The 26,114-nt window shown below is 39.7% G+C and overlaps 1 protein-coding gene across 1 annotated transcript; it reads left to right on the top strand.

The window, feature by feature from the left end:
* Window positions 1-2,024: 2,024 nt before the first annotated feature.
* On the top strand, window positions 2,025-25,268 carry LURAP1L (leucine rich adaptor protein 1 like). Its single transcript, XM_063296701.1, has 2 exons — window positions 2,025-2,629; window positions 24,745-25,268. Exons 1-2 carry the CDS (start codon window positions 2,357-2,359, stop codon window positions 25,135-25,137), a joined length of 666 nt encoding a protein of 221 aa, XP_063152771.1. The 5' UTR covers window positions 2,025-2,356; the 3' UTR covers window positions 25,138-25,268.
* Window positions 25,269-26,114: the final 846 nt, after the last annotated feature.

The following is a 26,114-nucleotide window of genomic DNA, read 5'->3' as shown; positions in this document are numbered from 1 at the left end:
CCCTGTCTCTCGCACTAGGAAGTGAGTAATAATTGTTAATCCAATGAAAAGGTTCTGGCTGAAAAGGAAGATGGAAAATTTGGACTGAAGCACAATTCCTTAGGAAGTACATTCCATAATTTGGGAGTGACGCAGAATGCCCTTTATAATACAGTATTATAGTACAACATGCTAGCTAGTGATTATCTCAGCTGAAGTCCCATTAGGGTTCCATCTTGGGAAAGTCTGCAAATTTCATTTCCTGAGTGATTTCTTTGGAACCATCTGTGCAGATGGGAGGGTTGAAAGAAAAGGCTGAAAGAAACTGGAAAGGTTGCAGAACTCAATTACAGGAGATATCATAAAAGCTCCAATGCACGCTAAGTGCTGGCAGGGAAACAAGAGGGAATGGAATAGAGCAGGGTTTCTCAACCAGATTCCATGGAGCGCTGGGTTCTGCAAAAGGTCACTAGGGGTTCCCTGGAAGATCACAGTTTATTTAAAAAATTATTTCAAACTCAGGCAACTTCACATTAAACAGGTAAGTTTATTCTTTATTTTTAGTTTAAGAACACTGTTAATGCATATGTACAGGCCTACACATGAAACAAATACAATAATTTTGTAACTTCAGCCTCTATTTGAGCTTGAACTTACAGGGATTCCCCGAGGCCTGAAAAATATTTCAAGGGCTCCTCCAGGGTCAAAAGGTTGAGAGAGGGTGGAATAGACTATCTTAGGGAAGGGCATAGCTGGTTCGGCAGTCAAAACTCAACAGGCGTCTTTTACACTGCCGCATTTTGTTGCAGGACCCCGCTGTGCATCCTTAAAGTACAGACCAGGTATACAATTTTCCCCTTCAAGAAAGGGCCCCTCCCTAGAGGTGCAATGGAAAAGAAATGTGCTTTATTGAAGATACACCCCTGAGATCAAACAGATGGCTGGGAACATTTAGCGCACAAGTTTACCTAAAAAAGGGGAACCGGTCTCTTCCCCAAGCACTACAGTTGAAGGATTGTCCCCACCTAACCCTTCTGCCACGCAGGTTTAAAGTTTCCAATTTTTTGGGAAAACTCGAATGATGCCTTGAACCGGCTACCTGTCCAGAAACAAGCTCGCCTCAAAGTGGGAGGTGGAACACAGCGTAATTGCTGCCAAATGTGCCCTGAACCGACGCACACCATAAAAACAGCCCTTAACCCAAGACGCTGACTTGAGTATTAAAACAAGGCTACGGAAGAGATTGATAACTGGCAAATGGAGAAAATGTAGAAGCAGTGAAAGACTTTGTATTTCTAGGTGCGAAGATTACTACAGATGCTGACTGCAGTCAGGAAATCAGAAGACGCTTAATCCTTGGGAGAAGAGCAATGACAAATCTCGATAAAATAGTTAAGAGCAGAGACATCACACTGACAACAAAGGTCCGCATAGTTAAAGCAATGGTGTTCCCAGTAGTAACATATGGCTGCGAGAGCTGGACCATAAGGAAGGCTGAGAGAAGGAAGATCGATGCTTTGGAACTGTGGTGTTGGAGGAAAATTCTGAGAGTGCCTTGGACTGCAAGAAGATCAAACCAGTCCATGCTCCAGGAAATAAAGCCAGATTGCTCACTTGAGGGAATGATATTAAAGGCCAAACTGAAATACTTTGGCCACATAATGAGAAGACAGGACACCCTGGAGAAGATGCTGATGCTAGGGAGAGCGGAAGGCAAAAGGAAGAGGGGCCGACCAAGGGCAAGATGGATAGATGATATTCTAGAGGTGACGGACTCGTCCCTGGGGGAGCCGGGGGTGTTGACGACCGACAGGAAGCTCTGGCGTGGGCTGGTCCATGAAGTCATGAAGAGTCGGAAGCGACTAAACGAATAAACAACAACACGGAAGAGAAGGTGGAGGAGGGACGGCCATCCAATAAGTCCCTTTTGCCCTTTCAGCTGCTCTGCGCGCTGCTGCTCCTAAACGAGGCCAACCCTGCATTCTCAGGCGAGATAATAACAGCACGCAAAAAAGAAGAATAACGCCCTTGCAGGTTCATTTGAGTACGCCCGCTTTCCGTAACCGCCCTCCCCACGCCCGCAGCTGGTGCAACCCAGGGGCTGGGGTTTGCAATCCAAATCATGCAGCTGCCGGAAAGCGGCGAAGGCGACCACTCCGGCTGCCTCCTACGGGGAGTCACCTGGCTGCCTCGTCGCTCTCTCCCATCCCCCGCTCCACCGCTGACTGTCGCGGCCGGGGTGGATTACCTCAGCGGGACTAACATGGGGAGGTCGCCGAGTGCCGGGCAGCACGGCTGACGGCTTAGCTCTTTCTCCCCACCGCACCTCCGCCGTGGCTGCTCCCTTAATCCGAAAAGCCGCCTTCCTGAAAAAGCCATGGAAGATTGTTCCTTGCCCGATCTGCGAGATATCGAGCTCAAGCTGGGGCGCAAAGTCCCCGACAGCCTAGCGCGCTCCTTGCGGGGGGAGGAGCTCGCCGTCGCCCGGGAAAAGGACCGGGAGCAGCCCGGCGGAGGGCCTGGTGTCGCCGGCTTCTCCGCTTCCCGGGCCCCCAGAGCCGCCATGCTCAGCGGCCCCGGCGGCAGTGGCAGCAGCTCCAGCGCCCTGGAAAGACTGGAGACCAGACTTCACCTCCTCAGACAAGAAATGGTGAGTACTGTATTCCCCCACCCACCAATAACAAGGCAACAGCGCCGAATCTGACCACTGCTCGCTACTCCCTTTGGAACGCTCCTCCTCGATTTGACAAGTGTTTCCCGGGGGGGGGGGGCGGACATTCAAAGGCAGGGGAATTGCCCCCTTCTCCAAGAGAAATTGAGAGAGAGAGAATAAACTTTGGAGGGAGACCAGTTACACCAGGTGGGTTCTGAGGTGATTAGGGCACAGGACAGAAGTGTGTTTGCGTGTATGCGCATGTGGTAATTTGAAATGCCGGTGAAATAAACAAGAGTGTTTCTGAGCATGATACAGTGGAGGGAAGAGAACATTTTCATCGCTTCCTTGGAATCCTGGGACTAAGTATTCTTAGTTGTGGGAAATAGACCAGTCTGGCTGAAACCCAACTTTCAGAATAAGGATACTTTATGGAGATACTTTATTTATCAGTGCATTGTATTTCTCCTCCCTGACTCAATCCTCCAGGGTTAGAGTTTTGGGTGAGTTCCTTTAGTGCCCTTTATCCACACAAGGGATGGCAAACCACCTGCCCCCAAAACAGGTCCAGGTAGACTGAGGAACAGAAGTCAAAATGTGGATAATGGACATGCTGTTTCATCACATTTTCTTTCTACTGCCATATATCCCATCTTGCTCTAAAAGACTGGAAGGAAGACTGTAGCCCAACTGTGGGTGTGCATGTATGTGCAGTTTCTCTTACATTTCTAGTTACTGGAGCAAACTTCCAGCTTGTAAATATCTGGATTCTATCTTACTTAGTATCCCTTAATGTACTGAGTCCACTGAATTCAAAAAAGACAGTCTTAATCAAATAACTTGAAAATAAGGGATATTTCCTAATGAAGTGTTTGGCACGTTTCTGATCATGTTTAGGTCAAGAGTCTAGCAATACAAAAGGGTTATTTTGATAAGTTAAACATTTCCCAGCTGAAGGGCCTGTCTACCACACAGATTTGTTTTTGCTTAGAATTCAGTTGTTTCTCTCCCTAATCCTGGAATGAACTCCATCACCACTCCATTCCTTGTGCTTCTCTCAAAACTTTAATTTGTGCCCTGACTTAATCCTGAATTTCTTCTCAGGACCATGGCTAGTTCCTAGAACATTTTTATGTCACTGTAAGAAAAGATGCCACTGGGCACATGCAGAGTATATTCAACTGAACAGCTGGAGTCACATGCATCCCAGGGTTCTTTACCTAGGAAATTTAATATATATTATATCTATCTATCTATCATCTATTATGTCTACTAAGTGAATGGCTCATAATCTTAACTCTGTAGAATAATAAATCAATCTATATGTTGATTTAATAGTATTTCATAGTACATGAGATAAAAGTATATACTTTTGTAAGGAAAAATGGAATTGCAATATATATTCTTAGACTACCCATTAGATGCACATCTTTTCCTTTTAACTCCATACACAAAGCAAACAAACATGAAAAACCTGTCCCCATTCATTTCACATAGTATCATTTTGAAGGAAGTTATATATTTATTCAGGATATATGAATAAATGTCAAGATGGGCAGTCCTACTTATTTTCTATGAAATTCAAGATAACCAGCCACACACTAGTGCTGAGCGGTCCCAGTTTATAATAACTATGTCAGAGCTTTACATGGGGATTTCTGCTCAGCGTCCACTATCAGGTTCAGCAAACATTAATGTACTACAGGCAGCAATAATAGCTGTCCAAAGAAAAGAAAAGTCTTACTACAAAGGTTGTGGGTAAACTGATTTAGAGCTTTGGCCTGCTCTGCCCAGTCCCTTCTTAAGTTAGCTGCTGAACATCATGTCCATCCAAACAGCACCAGTTCTGGCCACTCCACTAATCTCCCTTGCCCTTTTACAAGGACTGAAAAATGAAATTGAGTGTGCTGAAAGCTGTCCATCCTTGAGTTAAGGTCTAGATGCCAAGGAAGAGAAATTAGTAATGTTCCATGCATGTGGTTTAGCCAGGCCATCTCTCCTTGCTCAGATAATTCAGGATTACTATGTTGGTAAACCTATTTATTTATTTATTTATTTATTTATTTATTCATTCATTCATTCATTCATTCATTCATTCATTCATTCATTCATTCATTCATTTATTCAATTTATGTAGCCACCCATCTCTGACCAATGACTCTGGATGGCTTACAATAATAAAAAGTCAGACAATAAAAACAATACAAAAAATTAAAGATAAATATAAATACAGCTGAGATATCTTAAAAACCATTGGTGTTAGCACAACCATGAAATGGGGCCCTTCGCATAATCGGGGGCCCAGGTCCAGGCACAAAGCCAGGTCTTCAAGGCCTTCCGAAAAGCCAAAAGAGTTGGGGCCATCCTAATCTCAGAAGGAAGGATGTTCCAGAGGGCAGGCACCACAGCAGAAAAAACATATCTCCTGGTCCCCACTGGCCAACATTCCTTGGCTGACAGGACCCAGAGCATGTCCATCCTTGCGGACCGGATTGGACGGGCAGAACTAACTGGGAAAAGACGGTCCCTAAGGTGACCCAGTCCCAAGCCATGAAGGTCCTTAAAGGTGACAACGATCACCTTGAATTGCACCCAAGAACACACCGGCAACCAACGCAGCTCCCGAAGCAGAGGTGTTACGTGTGCCGAGTAGCCGACACTATTTACAACCCAGGCAGCTGCATTCTGTACCAGCTGAAGCTTCTGAATGCTCTTCAAGGGCAGCCCTATGTAGAGCATGTTGCAATGGTCCAAACGGGAGGTCATGAGGGCATGAGTGACAGGGTGTAGTGCCTCCCGGTCCAGGAATGGGCACAACTGACGCACAACCCAAAGGTGTGCAAAGGCCCTCTTAGCCATGGCTGCCACCTGCTATTCCAGCAGGAGCCATCAGTCCAAGAGCACCCCCAAATTGTGCACTGGGTCTGTCTCGGGCAGTGCCACCCCATCCAGGACCAAAGATGGAAAAACCTTGGTACTGGGAGGCCCAAACACCCAAAGCCAGTCAGTCCTGCTTGGGTTGAGCCGAAGCCCATTGCGCCCCATCCAGGCCCCTACAGCCTCCAGGCACTGAGTGACGGCATCACTCAGACAGCCTGGGGAGGAGATATAAAGCTGAGTATCATCAGCATACTGACCCCAAATACCTCACCCCCAAACCGTCGGATCACCTCACCCAGCGGCCTCATGTAGATGTTAAATAAGAGGGGCAAGAGAACCGAGCCCTGTGGCACCCCACACAATAGGGACCGTGGACTGGACCTCTCTCCTCCCACCAACATCGACTGGAACCTACCCCGGAGGAAGGAGGAGAACCAGCATAACACAGTGCCACCCACCCCCAACTCCCAAAGCCGGTCTAGAAGGTTACCATGATCAATGGTATTGAAGGCCAAGAAGGGGTCAAGAGGTCAAGAAGAGCAAGGATGGTTGCACGGCCCCCATCCCGCTCCCCCCAGAGGTCATCTAAGAGCGCGATCAATGCTGTCTCAGTCCCATAGCCCAGCCTGAATCCTGACTGAAAGGGGTCTAGATAATCCGCTTCATCCAGAGCCCTTTGAAGCTGCTGTGCAACCACTTTCTCAACAACCTTCCCTAAAAAGGGGAGGTTGGAGACTTTTGTCCATGTGCTGCTAAAAAGGGCACCTGAAGACTATGTCTGAGGCACCTGCTCTAGTCTAAAGACACATTCAGGAAATGCTGTTCTTTGTCCTGGGCTGCAATCACAGCTGTCAAGTGGCAGTGCCAGGAGAGCAGTTGCCAAGGCAGTATTATACAATACACAGCTGTTGAAAATGGTTCCCAGACATATGCTTTTAAAAACATATTTCATATTTTGGGAAGTGTTACTCTATAATGTGAACTTGAGTATAGTTTGGGCTGTTCCATTTTATTCTTTCATACCTATTACCTAGGAAAGGGCTAAACTTCCCTTTACTGACTTTTTTCAAGCAGAGCCTGGGTAAGTGGAGGTATATTTGTCAGGGATACTTAATTTGGGGTCTTGTACTAAATAGGACATTGACTGAATCACCTTAATGATCCCTCTTAAGTCTATACTTTTAGTTCATAGGTCCAGGCTTTTTTTAAGATTCTGAAAAACCAGGACCACTATGTTTATTTGAGATCCCTGTCCTCAGCTTTCTTCTCACTGTGTCCTACTTCCATGTCATATTTTTCTTTTTTTGTTTTTGTCTAACAAAGCCAATAAATTGGAGTTTGTAGGGAAACGCAATATCTGAAGTAAGTCTTGAAAGTATATTTCAATCAATTAGTTAAACTTCCTTGAATATAAAATATAGATCCAATTGACCAATTCAATAGCTGACTTACCTTTGAATAGTGCCTCTTCCATGTATGGAGCCCAGGACAATTGTCCATTTCTTCCTACCTCAATAGACTCCTGTGTTACATGTCACAGCTGGAAATGGAAATTGAATATTTGGTAGCAATGTATATTTGAACATCAGCTGCATGGGACAAAAAGGTATAGGGAATATTCATAATGACATTCATGGCTGGCATATATGCTTCTAGAGCATGGATGCACAACTGCTGGCCACAGAGCTGCTGGCTGCCTCAAATTAATTTCATGCATTCCTGGGGTTTATTTTAAAAGCCACCAGTTCATATGTAAGAGTAATGTTTTCCAGTCTCCTACATAGGGAGGGAGAGAGAAGGAAGAAGGTATGAAACATTAAAAAGGATTGTTTGACAAAGAGATTATAGATGGTCTCACCCACTTGTTTCAGCCCCACCTTTGTTGACAAGCATCCTCCTACAGATTATCCCAAGGGAATACAGCATGAAGTTGTCTACTTCATGTTCTAAAACAGTACCTTTTAAACAATGTACTCCAGAACACCAATGTTTCCTGAACATCTTGAAGGTGTTCTGGGAGCTTTTCTGAGATTCAACTTTTCTAACCACCAGATTCTAGCTATACAAGTAGCCTGTCCAATAATGAAGAGATGCTGGCAGATCTATCCTCACGTCAAATTGAAACAGTTGGGAAGAATTTTGGATGAAAGTTCACAAAGAATAGAACTTTTAGTGATGAAAGGCCTTATTACCTTTTCCATCCACATCTCTTTGTGGAAGTAGTTTCTCAGACCTCACTACAACTAAATATTGAAAAACTTTGAGCCTTCTTTTAACAAATCTCATGCCAGATATTGATGAAATAAACCACCATGTGCAAGTTCATATATCCAATTAAGATTTATAGTCAATGCATTAAATGCAAGGAAAAATAAAGCGTATTATTAAAACATGTTTTACTTCAAAATAATTTTTCTCACTTTATTAGTGAAACATTCATAGATATTTCTCATTGGTGTTTCAAAGTCTTGAGAAACATGCCTTCCATGTGGGATGGTCAAGTACACGGTGATAATATCTTCTCTCACAGGTCTTTGGACTGGCCTGTATTGACCTAGAACTTGTTCATAGCCTGGATGTTAAGATTATTCTTAGAAAAATTGGCACCTCTCCACCTGCCCCCTAGAATAAGTTGTTTCAAGCACACTGATACATGTTGACTAATTCAGATTTTTTTTTCTTAATAGTTCTTCTCTAAGGAAATATAAGTTCTTTTGAAGATAACAATCTTGTGGCTACCTTGATACTTCCACTCCTGCTTACTTCATCTTAACACTTCTAATACAAAGGAATACAAAGGAATCAGAGGCTAAAAGGAGGTCAGCAGCTGGTATCCCAGCAGAGCCATTGCTATAGGTGGCCTGGCCTTCTCAAGTCATTTTACTTTGCTCCTTGACATTTTCAGCTTTCATTAAAAAAAAGAAGGTCTTTTTCTTAGGAAGATATAAGGTAGGAGTGGCAAGGGCACTCAGCCCTCTCAAACAGCTGCTGGAATGCAACCATCCCAGACACGTGTGCAACCGTTCAGCCTACTCACCTTCCTAGAGCTCTGGATGTAGGCTTATGATAGCAAGAGTGGGAAGCCAGACACTATTTTGATTTTCCCACAGTGCCCTGGAGCACCTGATGTCAAATTATTAGACTTAGCCAGCATGCCCAAGTAAAATAAAGCTAGACAACCTGGGGGTGGCCCTTCAAAATTTATCAATAAATTGACAAGTTTAATGCAATAGAAAGTGGAGATCATTAAATACCTGACCGGGAAATAATTATTAAACCATATTTAATTTTTCTTAAATGTAAATATATATAAAATGAATTTTAGCTTTTGTCCTAGCCCCTGTTACTACTACTGGAGGAAGCAGGCAGACACAGGAGCATTTGCATGGTGTTATTGCTAACTTCGTATTTTATATAAATTAAAAAATGTATGCGGTATTCTGCTGCGTTGGTCAATTTATAGTACTGTTTTCCTCTAGCCTACAGCTGCAAAACTCTGGTACTGACAAACTGAACAATGCAATTTCTACAATGTCCACCAAGAAAATATGTGCTAAAAAGATTAGGATAACTGTGGAAGCAGGAATATTCAGTTAGAGACAAATTTGACATAACATAGCTTTTTGAAAAGAGGCAGTCCGTGGTGGCACCAGGTCCATTACTGATTGCAAGGTAGCAGGCAATCTGTGTGCTCCCCTTTTCAGTATGCTACACTTGAGGCACCATAGATTCCCTGCCAGGCCAAGGGCACTTGTAAGACCAAGAAAATTATACTGCAACTGTAGCTTTTTTCACCGCTGCGGTCTGTTTAGGAGGTTGTAGGTGATGGAAAGTTAAAATTGAAGGGATCATCTCTTTCTGTTGATTTTCTTTCATTCCTTAAGGAGCTATGTTCTTTACCCAGCTAGGTAGCAGCACCATCAACATTCTCTGATCATAATAAAATAAGCAGGGTCAAATTAGTACCTGGATATGAGACCACCAGAAAATACAAATACTGTTGACTAAGCTGGGCTTGAAAAAGCACTCCACAAGAAAACAATCCAAAAGTTTCTATACTTACCAAGAGAATCACATGATCTTGCATATGAAGTCATCAGGAATACCATATTTTTCTTGTTTTTGCCTGGTAGTAGCACCTGGCCAACGTCTTCTGAACTTGGAAGCTAAGAAGGATTTGGCTTGGTTAGTACTTGGATGGGAGGCCACCAGAGAATGCCTGAACTCTAGACTAGACTTGTAAGTTGAATAACTTCCTGGAAGAAGACAAGGGCAAATCACTTCCATACCTTTGTTTTTAAAGATCCCTAGATAATTATGTCCACGTAGTTATCAGAAGTTGAGGTTGATTCAAAGGTGTCCCTTTTCTTTTCCTTTTCTCTGTTATCCTGGCTGTAGTAAGAGTGATGCTGCAGAAATGGAATGAGGTATAAGTTGGATATATTTATACTGAACATGGTGATATAAATGGCCTCCTACAACTCTGTGATTCTGTTTTTCTCTCCTGTGTAAGTTGCCTAAGGTTTCTGTGTGGTGTGTGAGAAAGGGGAGTCTGGGCTGGTAGAAAAGTGGAGCAAATATGCCATTAGCTAAGGAGTGGAAAAGGACAGACTTAGAGAAGTGTTTCCAGCTTAAATTCTTTTGGGGTTTCTCTGGGTCTGCCTTCTCTAGTTATCTGGTGCTTGGTGGGGGATGCATGATAGGCAGGGAAGGTTATTAGGGAGCAGAATATAGCTCATATAAGGACTGTGGTGGTAGTAGGTAGTAGGTTAGTAGGTAAAGGAAGAAACATAGGTGGCTATTGCCACTTCTAGAGGAAAGGTGAGATATGGTTAAATAAAGAAATGGGAAGGACAGGTGCTTTTCTCTTTCCTCTAAGTAGGACAACATGTTTGTTGGAAATTTGGGGAGTTTCAGCAAAGAAAAAAAATTATTGGGAGTATACCAGGTTCAGGAAAATTGTGCCAGATAACTCTGTTTCATGGAAATTTTGATTGGCTTACTTATCCGCACACTTTCCTAACCGGTGCTTTAGATAATATGCAATTTATTTATTCGTTCAGTCGCTTCCGACTCTTCGTAACTTCATGGACCAGCCCACGCCAGAGCTTCCTGTCGGTCGTCAACACCCCCAGCTCCCCCAGGGACGAGTCCATCACCTCTAGAATATCATCCATCCACCTTGTCCTTGGTCGGCCCCTCTTCCTTTTGCCCTCCACTCTCCCTAGCATCAGCAACTTCGCCAGGGTGTCTTGTCTTCTCATTATGTGGCCAAAGTATTTCAGTTTTGCCTTTGATATCATTCCCTCAAGTGAGCAGTCTGGCTTTATTTCCTGGAGGATGGACTGGTTTGATCTTCTTGCAGTCCAAGGCACCCTCAGAATTTTCCTCCAACACCACAGTTCCAAAGCATCTATCTTCCTTCTCTCAGCCTTCCTTATGGTCCAGATCTCACAGCCATATGTTACTACGGGGAACACCATTGCTTTAACTATGCAGACCTTTGTTGTCAGTAATATGCAATATAAATACCAATTAACCATTCACAGCATTAATAACTTAATAACAGTAAACACAGGTGCACGATCATTCATAAAACCAACCTGAGATATATGTTAAAAAGAATGCCATAGAATAAGATAAACCATCTTGGGGCAGTAATAAAACTCTAACAAAGCAAAGCAGTCTTTGCTCTCTAAAACACATAAACAAAAGAGCCAATTTCATTTAGGGAACGAGTTTCACAATCAGGATGCTACTAGGAAAAAGGCCTCAGGAATAATAACCAACAATGCTTCTGTGCCTGGTGAATATATACAGGAGGTCTGATAAATATCTTAAGTAGTAAGGTTCTAATTTGCCTGTTGACATTGAAGGCTTTGAAAAATAATCTAATACTGTACTATTACTTAGTTAATTTTCATATATATTCTCCTTGCCAAACTATATCCAGGATCACAAAACTGCTTCGGAACTACAGTCCTCATATTGCTTCTCTTTTTGTAAAGAAGGAAATGAATGTTCTGAGCTTGGTGTAAAATCATATGTGCTGATCATGTAAAACTAGTTACTCCATTATATGCCATACACTTTAAATACTTGATGGATATACTTGGACAGGAACAAGAAATGTTAAATATAAATCACAGCAAATATTGTTGTTCTGTTCCCCCCCCCCCTTAAAAATCTCCACTACCTATTTTTTTAATTTAAAACCCAGTTTGGGAAAGAGCACTTAATAATTCATAGGCTGCAATTATACATTTGCTGGATATAGGAACATCTCTTTTACGTGCTTTAATTGCTATTTATTCAAGGAAAGGAAAAGGATAGTTTTGATTTTCATGTGCTGACAAGTTAAGCCCCAAACAATGTAATCGGCAGCTTGCTTTACTAATTCCTGAGATGAGCTCTTGTATGTTTATTGTTGTCAAGCTATATAATCTCAATACACATTAAGGAAAACAATATTTAGATAAGTTTAGGCTGAACATAAGTGTTTACTATTTAGCATGTTCTTTAGTATGGACCAAACATTTAGGAAATCTGTCAAATGCACATATGGCCAAGTTGATGATTTAATTCAAGGAAGAAGGATTTAAACTTGGGGGGGACAGTATTTTATTTATTTATTTATTTATTAAATTTATATTACCGCCCATCTCCCCCAATGGGGGACTCTGGGCGGTTTACAATAAATACCATTAAAACATAGCCAGATAAAAATTACATAAAAATATACATAAAAACAAACATTGTCACGCATATTATTTTTATCAGTTTGGAGGGAGCCTGCCAGGAATTTCAGGGGAGTGGATATCTTCCAAGGGAGCCTGTCATGTGCAGCTTTTTTCATGTCTTAGTGTTGTTTTTAAACTAATATAGAGGCCTATTTTTTGCCAAACAACATACCTATTTTTGCCAAACAACATTTTTATCTGTGAATGTCAATGGAACAAAATTGGGATGCAGTAGGGTAGGAGAGTGCTCCTTAGCAGGAAAAAAGTGGGACTAGTATATGCACTGCAGCTTGCCCATCCAAGATCTAAGCAGATTGCCAAGTAACCTGTCAATCAAAAGCTGAAGACACCTGAAGCATCCTTCACATGTTCAACTATGATTCCCTTTTTTCCTACCCAAAGGTCATACAGGATGAGCTGTGGGAATTGGTACATACAAATTATAAGCTTCATTTCTCAGAAACATGGAGCTATTTCTATTACTGTAGAAATATCTGCCCTTCTTTTCTTGTATTGTCTAGGTACTGAATACTGCAACTGTCAGGACAGTTTGGGGATACTGTTAGCATGCTGTTCATCCTGCAGCACAACAGTCTTCTTGAAGTAGCTGAGGTGATCACTGGTATGACCCTGGACTATCTTAGATTTCTTGTTCTGGGGGACCTCAATGTCTGTGTGCTAGTTATCCAGTTAGAAATGGCTCCAGTTTTTGAAGATCCAAAGGGACTCCACCCCTGATATAGAACAACTGATTTTAATACAGTTGCTGCAATTAATTCTTTGCAAGCATTTGATGCTGATACCGCACTAAGGTTACAGTTTAGTTCTCTCGGTGTTAGATCTGAAACCCCTGTGTGTATATCAAGACCAGAAACACATACGACATCTGTGCACGTGGATATACAATTTATACAGATGTTGGGAAACAGTATACCTGCATGTATAAATCCAGCTTATTTATACAGAGGATCTGAGGATGCTCAGAAGCTACCACATACTCAGAAAATTATCTCTTGTTTTTATGTCCAGATATCTCACCATACTGTGCAACAGGAGAATAGAGCTGTACTGAGTGCAGAAAAGATATAGTTGTGCAGAAATAAAATACTTTTCAGGTATAGAAACAAACATAGGAGAATGATATCAGCTACCTCTTATTGCTATTGGAGTGATAAGGATCCAAGTTTGTGCAATTAAAATACTATATTGAGGAAGGTCCCAGGGTGATTTCAGCATATTCAGTAAAAAGATACTATTTTAATTATTTGATTGCAAGTTTTTGCTGGTTCTTCAACAAGTGAACTATTAACTTCCCAGCAGTTTTCAAAATGTTTTTTTAGTTCAGAATTTTCCAGCTAATTTTACTACAATTCCCTTCTGTAGTATGAGTAAAATAAAGTCCCCAAGTTGCATTCAAGTCTCGGTGATTTCATAAGCCAACCCTACAGAAATAATTTGTCCTTATATACTTCCAGGATATTGTAGCCCACAGCCTGGTAATCTCCCATCCAGCTACTAACCAAGCCCAGTTCAACTTAATTTCCAAGTCCAGAAATGATTTGTAGGTACTATCACCTGCTGAGCCACTTGTTCTAGAAGTAAGCCTCCCCACAAAATAAAACCTCTAACTCAGTGTTGGCATACATCTACCACTCCCAACCTGACAATCTGTAGGTTAAAAAAAAAGTGGGGGGTTATTCAAGTAAATCTCAATTCCTGATGATTTCATGGACTTAACATGTAATTTTTTTCAGCATTAATACAGAATTGGTTTGTATTCAAGATTTGCCTTCTTCCAGTCCAGCCTATTCCCTGATGATCTTCCATCCAAAATACTAACCAAACCCAGCCCTGTGTAGTTTCCAAATCCAGTCAAGGCTGGTCAAATGCTGCACTCAGCTGAGCTTTTAAATGGGTTAGACTGCAACTCCCATTATCTTCAGCCACCTTCTTTGAAATGTGACAGGATAGGGGAGGGTGGTATGCCTGAAAAAACCTTCTATTGCAAAATCTTAATTGTAAGATTTCTCCTTACCCAATATTCTTTGATTACAAATCTAACATATCAGGCTATAAAGCAATTGGTTTAAGAGGGAATGGTAGCTCAGAATCCTCATTTAACAATCCAAATTCAAGCACAAAGGAGAAATGCTTCCCCTCTTCCTTAATAAGTTCCAATCCCAAAAAAAAAGAGGACATGAAAATAATTTACTTCATACAGTATAGGAAATGAAGATTCCATAGAATATTGGCAAATGACTACACAATATGCTTACAGTTATTCAAATTTCCACTGGGCTGCTGATTCATTATTTATGTTATCATTGTTTATTTCTATACTCTATCATCATATAAGCAAAAGAAGTGATGATAGGCACTTGGGAAAAGAACAGTGGGGGAAAATGAGATTCAATAATGAAAGTTGTTTTAAAACAATGTGTATATTGCAATTATGTGCATCCTTTGTTTCAGGACTATGTTTTTTTAAGTTTTAGAAATTTTCAGTTGTAGTCCATGCAAAACAGGCCTAACCCCAGAGATAAAAATACAATTGGAATTATGTATATATGTTGTCAGAAGTATTTTTCATATGGGGTAAGAGAAGTAATGGAAACATTGCAATAGGGATTAAATCAATTTAATAAAGCCCATGAATGGAACAGTAACATCTAGCTCCAAAAACAAAAAAGAACACTTTAGTACCATTGTTTGAATGAAAACACTGAAAACAGTAACAACATCTAGCTCCAAAAAAAAAAGAACACTTTAATTCCATTGTTCTGCATAATCTAAAATCTTTCCAAATGAGAGCACAAATATCAAATGCTGTTAAGAGATTCAGAAGAACTAGCAAATCTACATCACAGCGAGAGAACTGACTGAAATGGATTCAGATATTAATTCCACACAAATGCAGGTAGTGGTGGCCACCACTTTCTCCACTACCTTACCCAGGAATGGATTAACAAAAATCTCAAGAGAGGACTTTTTCAATAAAAGTTTTATAAATGCTTCCTTTAAGTAGGTGGGAACACATCAAGGGAATACATCAAAATAATACATCTCAAGGACACATTGATAACTCCCTTCATTATGGGGCCAATCTGGTCCTAGCCAATTTAATCAGTTAGGAGGGGCAAGACTTAAGGAAGCAAATAGCCCTGTTGGCTGCTTCAGGATCTTCCTGTTGTGAAGGTTCTATGTCAACAAGACAACCAGTTGCCAAGATTACCTTCCAGTGATCTGCCCAACATTGGAATCCAGCTGACTCTGTCTGCAAATAACAATGAAAGTTGCTTGCAGAAAAACCTCCCACATTTCTAGCACCTCTAAAACCTTGATGGAGGAGATGCCATACAACATGGAAAAGCACTGCTGTCCTGTCCTGTGCAGATGCAATGGAAGTTGAGAAATGAGCACAGAATGGGAGCACAAAGAGTCTGTTTACTGTTCTATCCTAAGAGCTTTTTTACTTGCACTCCACCTTAATATCTGCTGCTTCATTGCATTCAGCTCAACTCTCTGGTAAACCAAGATAAGCTTTGTTTAGGAATTATAGTATCAGCCACCTAGGCTGTCTCAGTGCTCTATAGATTAGCCAGAGCTTTACAGTATCACTAACAGATGAAGTGAGAAATTGCCCAAGCATATTCAATAATCCATCCATACCCATCAGGTCCTTGGGATGAACTGCAGAAGTACCACCCTAGAGGAGTTTGTAATAGCAGCCAGCAACCTAAAACTGTCCACAAATCATTTTGTCCACGGTAACTCCTCTTCTTGTAGATGTCTTCTCCATCCTCCAATCATGAGCATTAGCTAAACAGAATACCACATCCAGTGTGTATCCTGCTGCACATGTGTGGTCAGGTACTAGTTGTGACTGGGCCATGGTCGTCATGGTGGACATCAAAACTGGAGCCATTTCTAACTGGATAACTAGCACACACACATTGAGGTCCCCCAGAACAAGAAATCTAAGATAGTCCAGGGTCATACCGGTGATCACCTCAGCTACTTCAAGAAGACTGTTGTGCTGCAGGATGAACAGCATGCTAACAGTATCCCCAAACTGTCCTGACAGTTGCAGTATTCAGTACCTAGACAATACAAGAAAAGAAGGGCAGATATTTCTACAGTAATAGAAATAGCTCCATGTTTCTGAGAAATGAAGCTTATAATTTGTATGTTAAAATCTCTTGAGATCACCACATTTAATGAGAATCTCAGAAAAACAACTTATTTTCCTTCTACTCTAGGAAGCATGTAAAATTCAGTTGTGGTATAAATAGCCTTCTGTATCTCTACTCATCTTTCCCACAGATGGATTTGACCATTGAAGTCTCCAGCCTTTTCTCAGTTTCCCTAAATAGTCTAGTCAGTCATGTTCAGCCAGAGATGATAGTGTTCAATGAACTAGAATCCCTTCCCTTGAATTCCAGCGTTTGTTTACATTCCTTGCATCCTTAAAGCAAGGATAGGTAATTTGATGTCCTCCAGATGTTTCAGACATCAGTGCTTATCAGCTCAAGAAGCATGGTTGATGCCAAGAAACTGTGGGAACTTAACTCTTCAGAATAGTCCAAATTGCCTATCCTTGATTTAATGTTTCACGAATGTGTATACCATCCCCTTGGAAGTGCTCAATTAAAAAGGATTGAGTTTTGAGGGAGATATGACCCTATTGATTACTGTTTGATGGCCAGAAGTGCAAGCTGTTCCAAGATGCTGCTGCTGAATAATGAATATGCAAGAATAAATTATGGCATACAGGATATCATAATGGGATATTTGGATAAAAATCCTGAGTGTGTGCCAATGTTTCATGCGATTCAGGCAACAGTATGTTGATTTTCTAGGTAGTCTTAGATCCTAACATGCATAAAATACAATGATCATGCTTTGGGTACAATTGGGTTTTGATTGTGTTTGTGACATATTGGCTAATATGTGCTAAAACTGACCAATGCCATTCTTACCTTTAGTAGGGAATGCTGCATGTGGCATGTTTGTGACCAAAGCTGGCAAACTAGTGCATTCCTTCTTTGTCTTGTTAAAAATATACTGTGAAAGATGATAGACAGCTACGTCAATGTCAATATAAGAGGAGTAAAAGATAAGGAACATAAATTAACAAAAGAAAAGAAAAGAAAATATATTCTCTCTCTCTCAAACTATGAAAAAGAGAAAGAATGTAATAGATCTGAATGAGGTCACCTGATTTTGTGCAGTACAGAAGATAGTCCTCATTTCATAACAATTGGGACCAGCAACTCAGGCGTTAAGCAAAGCACTCGCTAAGTGAAACCGCGACTATGCTTATGATCTTACTTCAGTTTTCCTTTGCTTTACAGACCTGTGAAGGTCATAAATGTGAGGATTGGTCGCAAAGTTACTTTTTCATTACCATCATAACTGCAAACTGTCACTAAACTAGGCAGTCACTAAATGAGGACTACCTGTATATGGCATGGAGATGAAGCTGTAAGTTTAGCTATGAATGAAAAGACTGCAACATATGTCAGAAAGTATGACCTGGCATTATCTAAATGTCTAAGAAACAAACAAACAAACAAACAAACAAAAAAAAACTATAGGTTGATAATATTACACTCCTGTGAGTGATGATTATGGAAGAAACAGGAACAATTTTTGAAAAAAACTGTACTATGTTTTGAACGAATATGATTCAGTGGGGGCAGGGGGAAGTAAATGGATATGTGGAAACAAGACAATAGCAATTGGTCCATTTGAAGATCCAGGAATGAATGAGATTGGTGACATTTTGGTGAGTATCTGCTTAGAAAATGATCTGTTTTTTTGAACATGAACATATGAACAAGGAACTAAACAAAAAGTACAATTGATTTGACTGTATTGATGAAAAAAATGAGAGAATTAGTAATAAATACAAGCGTGATTAGAAGTTCTGAATGTGGGATAAGCTATTATTTTGTAGTGTCAAGTGTGCATCTTAAGGGATAAAGGTTATGGAAGCAAGGGAAAGAAGTGAAAGAAACTAGAGTGAAACTTCAGGAAAACTAAATACTAATCCTCTATGAAAAAGTATTAGAAAGGTGATGAGTCATTCTTAATTTAAGACAGACCAGGCATTTTTTGGTATGGTCAAGAGTGGATTGGGAAAAAAAGAAATGGAATGAAAATAGAATGACTGCAAGGAGAGAAAATATGGATCTTGTATAAAATACTACGAGAAGATATTGGAAACCTCCATAAGAATGGATAGAATATGGACGTAAGAAAAGTATATGTGGAAGCTCCTAGGAATGAAGTGAAAAGAATTACATTACAGAATGCCTCAGAAGTATGTGGAGTTTCAGTGATGAGAAATTAAAAAAAAATATATGCTCAGTGAAATGATGAAGTGAAAAATGCAGTGGATAAGAAAAAATGTATAAGAATGATTAATGCAAAAAATGAGGGTATGAGAAAGATATTGTGGAGTCCTTGGTGCTCTCTGAGCCTTGTTGTTTTCTTGCAGACGTTTCATTGCCAGACTAGGCAACATCTTCAGTGCAAAGAGGGAGTGGGCCTTGCTCTCAGTTTATATACCGTGGCTTGCCTTGCCTGTGTTGGTAGGGGTGCTGTTCTCTCCTTGGGAGTTCTTTGATTGGGCTGTTGTTTGCTGCTTGGTTGATTGCCTGAGTTAATAGTTCCTTGATTAGGGTGTATTGTGCTGTTTGATGGCTCATCTGGTGTTAATCCTAGTGTTGATTTTTGCATATCTGGGTGTTGATTGCTGGCAAGGAGGTGTACTGGTCTTTTGGCTTTTCTATTGTTCCTTTTGAATGGTATGTAGATGTTGTTTACCTCTATGTGTCTGTTGATGGCTGCTTGGTCTGAGTGCCAGGCTTCCAGGAATTCTCTGGCATTTTGGGATTTGGCTTGGTTTAGGATGCTCACAGTTTCCCAGTTGAAACTATGGTTGAGTCTGTCCAGAAAGATATTGTATAATGTATATACAGAGAAAGGGATGGTTGCAAAGAATGTAAAAGAGGACAAGGAATGATTAAAAGAGACCATAAAAATGCAGAGTCCTCTTTGTTATATAGACACAGAGTTGGATATATCAGGAGAAACAGAAAAGTGGGATTGGATGCAGTGGGAATGGATTCATACAAAGTATGTGGGATAAAACCAGAAGGTATAAGGAATAAATGGTTGGATGCAGAATAAATATGGAGTGAATGAACAAAAAAGTACGTTGAGGTGATTTTGTCATATGGAGAGAATAAAGATTGAATTGCAAACCAATATATGAAGGATGAGTGAATCTGTTGAAAGGGAAGATCAAGGAAGTTGTGGCTATGCATATATCCATCATGCTAGGGAATAGGATGGTAGGTGTGTATATATATAAATGTAGCCTCACATGTTCCAAGTCTTTAGTGTTCTGTTGCTTCTAATGCAGGTATCAAGAGCTAAGTGCTAGTAAGGTCCAGTGCAAATTAAATTGCAATTCACCTCTGGGTGTTTCTTAAGAGTGTGCTGTTGCATTATGGATGAATCAGCTAACTGCTTTTCTTGGCTCATGAAATTTGTACTTGAAAATTCTTTTACTGCTGTGACATACAAATGTTTCATATTGCCTTAGTTATCCTGCAGTGCTAGTGTTTTGTAAGTTGTTAAAGATACTATATCTTATCTATAAATAGCAACTCATTGTGTGTTTAGTGTATTCACTGCATGCAGTGAGGAATTCTCCCAAGAAAGTGGGCATAGAATTGCAAAGGAATATAACATTGGTTGGTTCATCTTATCTAATTGTGGATATGTCATGGAAATGGGCTTTGACTTCATAAATAACAATGTAACTAAATTATGTTCATTTTATATGAATCTATTATTGTGCTTTTGTTTCCATTAAGATATATCCGGTGCTGACCAGTAATTTATGGGTTGGCAAAAAAATAAATGTTTTTTTTAATAATCCACATAAACAGAACTATTTCAGTGAATGCGTTAACATGTTTACAACCTGGTTATGATGGCAACATTAAATATTCCAATTATGTCTGTATTAAAAGATCAAGAGCATCTGTTTTCTCAATAGTTTAATATAATGAATCACCATAGGGAAATGAATTCTGTCTGAAACATGCAACATTTTTACAAATAGTTCAAAGTATCAGGTATTCTGAATTATGCCTAGGTGGGCATTTCTGTACCTGGTGAACCACAAATAGGTTAGACCTCCAAAGTCCTGTTGAGATAAACTTATCTTCAGAGCTGTATTCTGTTCATTCATTCATCTCTATTCTCCTTTCCTCCAAGAGTTTAAGAGGACTCATATATTCTTATCTTATCATTTTATTCCTACAACAGCTTTGCAAATTAGGCTAGGCAGAGAGTCATTCAGCACTCAATGACTTACTGAGTGCTTGTGGAATGAGGATTTCAACTTGGTTTTCCCATTCCCACATTAACCACCATATAATGGCATTTCTCATATCACAAGGCATTTAGGTTCCACAGAGATTTAAATTCACATTGTATTTCCTCTTCTGCTACAGTGGTGGCATGAAAGACATACCACATATAACATAAGAAGCCCAGAAAACTGTACCATGTTGCTTCTCCATAGCACTCAGAGTCATGGGAATTGAGACAGGTTTAAGTCCTCCTATATGGTTTGCAGATTCTCCCATTCCTTTTGGAAGACAGGGGAAAATAATTAACGATATCCTGCCTTTCTTTCAGGAAAGGCAGCAACATACGATTCTCAAGCCACGTGCAGAATGGAAGAAAAAGTTCTGCACTGATTTGGCTGTCTTCAGTAGCTTGGTTGTGATGCATGGATTTCTGTGTGTATGCTAGAAATCCTGCACTCACACAAAATTGGCCAATTGCATTGGGAGTATAGGTATGTTTACCTTTTAACAGCTTTTTCATTTACATGTAACACTAGAAAAATATATTTCCAAGTGATTTTGCTACTTAAATATAAAAACTACAGTTGCCTTGATATGAACGGTTTTCTAAGTAATTTAGTTTTTATTTTATTTGTTGAAAAAAGTTTCTAGTCTGAAATGTTCAGAAGTTGTCTTAAAGTGTAAGGCTAAAACATGATTAAATTTCTATAATTGAAAAGTTGTATAAAATTTTCAGGGAACCAAGTAATGATACATTTCATAATATTTGCGCCATCTTATGACGTACTGGAGCACTATGTAAAGTAGTAAAAAATGTTGCACAGCAGTAGGAATCTGGGATGTTAAACATACTGATGAATTAAAACCACAACCATCAGCTGCCCTAGCTAAAAATGAGATGCTGGGAGTTGTAGTTCACCAACATCTGAAGAGCTACAGGTTAGGGTTAGGTTCTATATTTTCTACCACATTGCAAGGTCAGCAGAAGTTGTAAAATGTTGGCATAAGTATTCTAGTATGGATATTTATATGATCATACTTCTTAATTAGCTAATGTTTTAATTACTGTCCATAGGTATTTAACTTGATGTTTGGAAAAATGCTTCTGTTGTTCACAGGATACTCTAACATACAAAGGGCAGTTTTCTGATGTTATAATGATAGCCCTTTGGGTTTGGCTGTTTGATGATAATGATTTCACAATTCACTCTGCTGTTTAGGAAGGATGAGTATAGAAATGTAAGTCTTTAATTATAATAACATTGCATTTTTACATAATGATAGCTTAGAACAGTAATTAAGAGTTGCTGTCACAACACTGCTGAATCTATTTCATGATTTGGTGTGGTGCAGGAAAAAGCACAGCAAATTAAAACCCAGAAATACTAAGGGCGTGCTTGAAATAGTGGCTTTTCCAAATTTATATTCAAATGCAGAGTGCTGAATGAGAAGAGGATAGGACTGTAACTGTTGCTAGTCCATCATAACTCCCAAAGAAGTTTATGAGATTCATCCAATTTGTAATTCCTCATTTGTTTATCTTTGTGACGTATCATGAAGGATTTTTGCTTGTTTTATTAAACATGGTAGCAATGGCCCTTTACTTACAGAATGGATTAAATAATGACCTTTGGGGCTGGAAGAAAGAAGAGGTAAAGATATAGGCTTCACATTCCTACATATAATTACCAGTGTCCAGTCTCTCAAGTGACAACTTTCTTATAGATCTGTACCAGACAGTATCCCTTGAAGATTGCTTGGATCTAAACTGTGGAAGTGGAAAGTGGATCTTCCTCTTCAGGACATATGTTTATGATGTAGCCTAAAGGTTAAATTATCAAAGAGGGAAGGTCTTGCCAGGCAATGGACAGGAAAGGATGAAAGCATATCATGACACAAAAGAAGGAAGATGGGTGATTTCGGAGAATGAAGATGGGGCGTGAAAAATGAGGGTGGAAATAGTTGCAGAGGGTTCTTGATATGCAGTATGAAGATTAATAGAGGAGAGTGTGGAACAGGTGTGAGAATTGTAGAGGAAGAAGAATGCACCAATTCTTTGGCCAGTGGTCAGGAAACAACCACCGGAGTAGTAATTTGAAAAAGAAGGCAATATGTAAAACAGTATATTTTGACAGACTTGAGATTTTTTTGGGAGGAAAAAAACATGGAAAGAATTATATGCAAAAAAGGAAATATGCCAAAAACAAGATAAAGAACTCACTTCCTCAGAGTCTGGATTTTGTTCAGCTTATTGTGAGCTAATAATGCAGATGTTATATTTGTATATAGAAAAACAGAGGGCTTAGGAGTACTGCCTAAAAGGCTATACTATACAATACATTCTATTCATTTTCCCCCTCCACCACCCCCTCCAAAGCCCACTTTAACTATCAACAAGTCTACAGAGTTGCTGTTTCAAATTTGTCTACTAAGTGTTATGCTTTGTAACAAATAGGATGACTGTTAATTTTGTATATATACACATCTATGTATGCACACACACATGCATACTCTTGGACGTATGTATTTATATCCTGACTTGAAAACCAGTGTTTTTCAATATTTGATATTTTAATTAAAGCCTTTCATTTTATTTTAATCAAAAAGACACATATTCACATTTAGTATGCTAAAAGGCACAAATCAGCATCCACATTTTGGTAAAGTAACTAAAAGTAATTGTTTGAGGGGACAGAGCTATCTATTTCCTGGACAATCTACTATTTCCTCCAAAATTCATATTGACTGGATTTTGCATCACACACAGATCCATGCTAGGCGTGCAATTCAGCTAATGTATGGACATATATCAAATGGTTAAGTTTTATCCCCCAAATGTGAGAACTTGGCAGACAGGCTTGATGCACATAGGCTAAAATATCAACAATTGATTTTTTCCCCCCTTGTTATTACTGCGGGCAAGTTTAATATACATTCTGTATGAGAAAGAAACAGATTGTAAGTCTGCATATAAATGTTACCCTTGAATGTACCTTGAAGAGGCTCCCATGAATTAAATGAATTTAACTTAAGAACTTTTTAACATCTCTATCTTGGATTTTATATTTATGCTTTTATTTAAGAATATTGCTTTTATTGTATTTTAATCTTTATTTATTTCAGTTTTATTGTAAACCGCCCAGTCGCTCTTGAGTGAAGTGGGCAGTGACGAAATTTGAAATATATATATATATATATATATATATATATATATATAATCTTAATATTACTTAAGGAAAAATGCATAAAAATAATTCAGTAGCTAAGTTATTACCAGCTGTGCTTTTGTCCATATGCAAAACTTTATGACCAGGTTTGAGAATTGGCCTGCTGCTTTCTTTTCCTGAGTTCTGTTACCAGTCCAGGGGATGGAGATGCCAACACAAAATAGAGAGGGAATAAAAATCATGTGATAGGGCCAGTAAGGTAATACTCTCTATCCACAGTTGTTTGCCTCACTAGCAATATCTCTGTTTCCCTAAGCAAAACAACTTTACTGGGTTTTATTTTCATAATGTGTATAAAAATCAGCCACTGTATGGCAGCCCAGGAAAACAAAAAAGTATGCAATGCAATGCAATGGTTGCTATGCCTACTTTGAAGTAAGCCCACCAAGCCTAGTGAGACTTCCTTCTAAATAAGCATGCATAACATTGTAGCTTAGTAAATAATAGGAAAGGGAAGCCGAAACTAGCCTTTGCCAACCCATTCAGCTGTAGTGAAGATTTATGGACTGCATTTTTATGCACAGTCCAGCATTTAGTGGGCTTTTCTTAGCTTTTAGTATATGTTTTTCAAGCAGTCACCCTTATGTACCTAGCTTCTGCTACAGAGGAACCAAAGGATCAGGAGATGTACTTGAAAGATTGACCTCATTTTGATTCTCTTCATGCTAATGAGAATTTAACCAATCACTTCTCAAAAACAGACTAATTAGCAGGCCCTGCACAATTCAGCACAATGCATTTTGTATCATATTTGACATTTTATACCTACCAGTAGTATATTCTCTCCACACGGACAGAGCCGTGGGGATTCTAGTGTGACCCTTTCCTGTGCTTGCAGTAGTCTGACTGGTTGCTTGTCCTTGTGGTTGCAGGTTGACCTCCGAGCCACCGACATCAGGCTAATGCGACAGCTCCTGATCATCAACGAAAGCATTGAATCCATCAAGTGGATGATTGAAGAAAAAGGACCCATCACCAGCAGGGGCAGCAGCTTGAGTGGCAGCCTCTGTAGTTTGTTGGAGAGTCAGGAGACCTCCTTGAGAGGCAGCTACAACAGCTTACAAGACTGCAGTGATGGACTGGATGGAATATCTGTGGGAAGTTACCTGGACACTTTGGGGGATGACATCCCTGGCCAGCACACTCCTTCAGATGTGGACCAGTTCAGTGACTCTTCACTTATAGAGGACTCACAGCCCCTGCATAAACATCCCAAGACTGAATCCAATGAGTACTACTGTTTGGTTAATAAAATGAAGACCTAGGAGAGACACACGTGCACTTGTATTTATGATTCCTCTATGCTGCTATTTGATGTAAGCATTTTTAAAGCACCTTTATAAAAGACGACGTACTTTAAATTTGCTCCACTGTATCAGTTGCTGCTCCTAGACCTTTTCTCTCTCTCTCCCTCTCTCTCTCTCTCTCTTTCTGGATGGCTGCCCTCTTTTTGTTATTTTAATTTATTGTTGTGATTTCTTTCTCCTCTTTTATAATATCCCATCTGACCTTTTTTTTTCCTTACAAAAATAAAGGTGAAAGAAATTTATCTGCAACAATCCTAAGTGCATGAATGAACTTTTACTTAATTCTGCATCTTGCAGACCATAAAACACTTCCATTATCTGTAGATTGCAGCTAAAGTGTTGGCTGATGATAATTTCAGGTGTGATTATTATTTAAATCATTTTCATTTTGGGCATTCAACCAGAAGCAGCTTCCAAAGTGTCTCACAGAGATTAATAAGGCAACTTTCTTCCTCATCAGCTTACAGTGTAATGCCATGACATGAAAGGAAAACAGATTTGGGAGTGGGGAGTGGCTATAATTAAAAATATAAAACTTTTCATAGCTCAGCTGGGAGTTGTTAAGGAAAATGTTTCAATGATAATGATAGGAAAAATTTTGAAGTTTGGAAACTTCAGCAGGTTTGTAAGGACTAGTTAAAGGGGTGGAGGCATTGTTGAAAATGTTCCACTACTTCTTATTTTTTGTTTCTGGACATAATTAAAGGGCTGGTTATAACCTATAAACTAGGCTTTGAAACTCTCTGCCAACAAAGGTTGGGTGCTTCTTCCTTCTCTGTTAGCCTTCTATGGCAAAGTAATTCTGATTTAAGATAGCTTTGATGGTTCATCGCTTGTTGTGTTTTAAATTAAAAGGGTGAGATTGGATTTGTCCTGTTCATGATTAGTCACTTTTGAGTGGAAGAGTAGGGTTTAGTTTAATAACAAGATAGGTA

Source organism: Candoia aspera, chromosome 2, assembly GCF_035149785.1.
Source record: "Candoia aspera isolate rCanAsp1 chromosome 2, rCanAsp1.hap2, whole genome shotgun sequence".
Lineage (NCBI taxonomy): Eukaryota > Metazoa > Chordata > Lepidosauria > Squamata > Boidae > Candoia > Candoia aspera.
The sequence above is the reverse complement of the archived record's forward strand: the minus strand, read 5'-3'. Positions and strand labels throughout refer to the sequence as shown.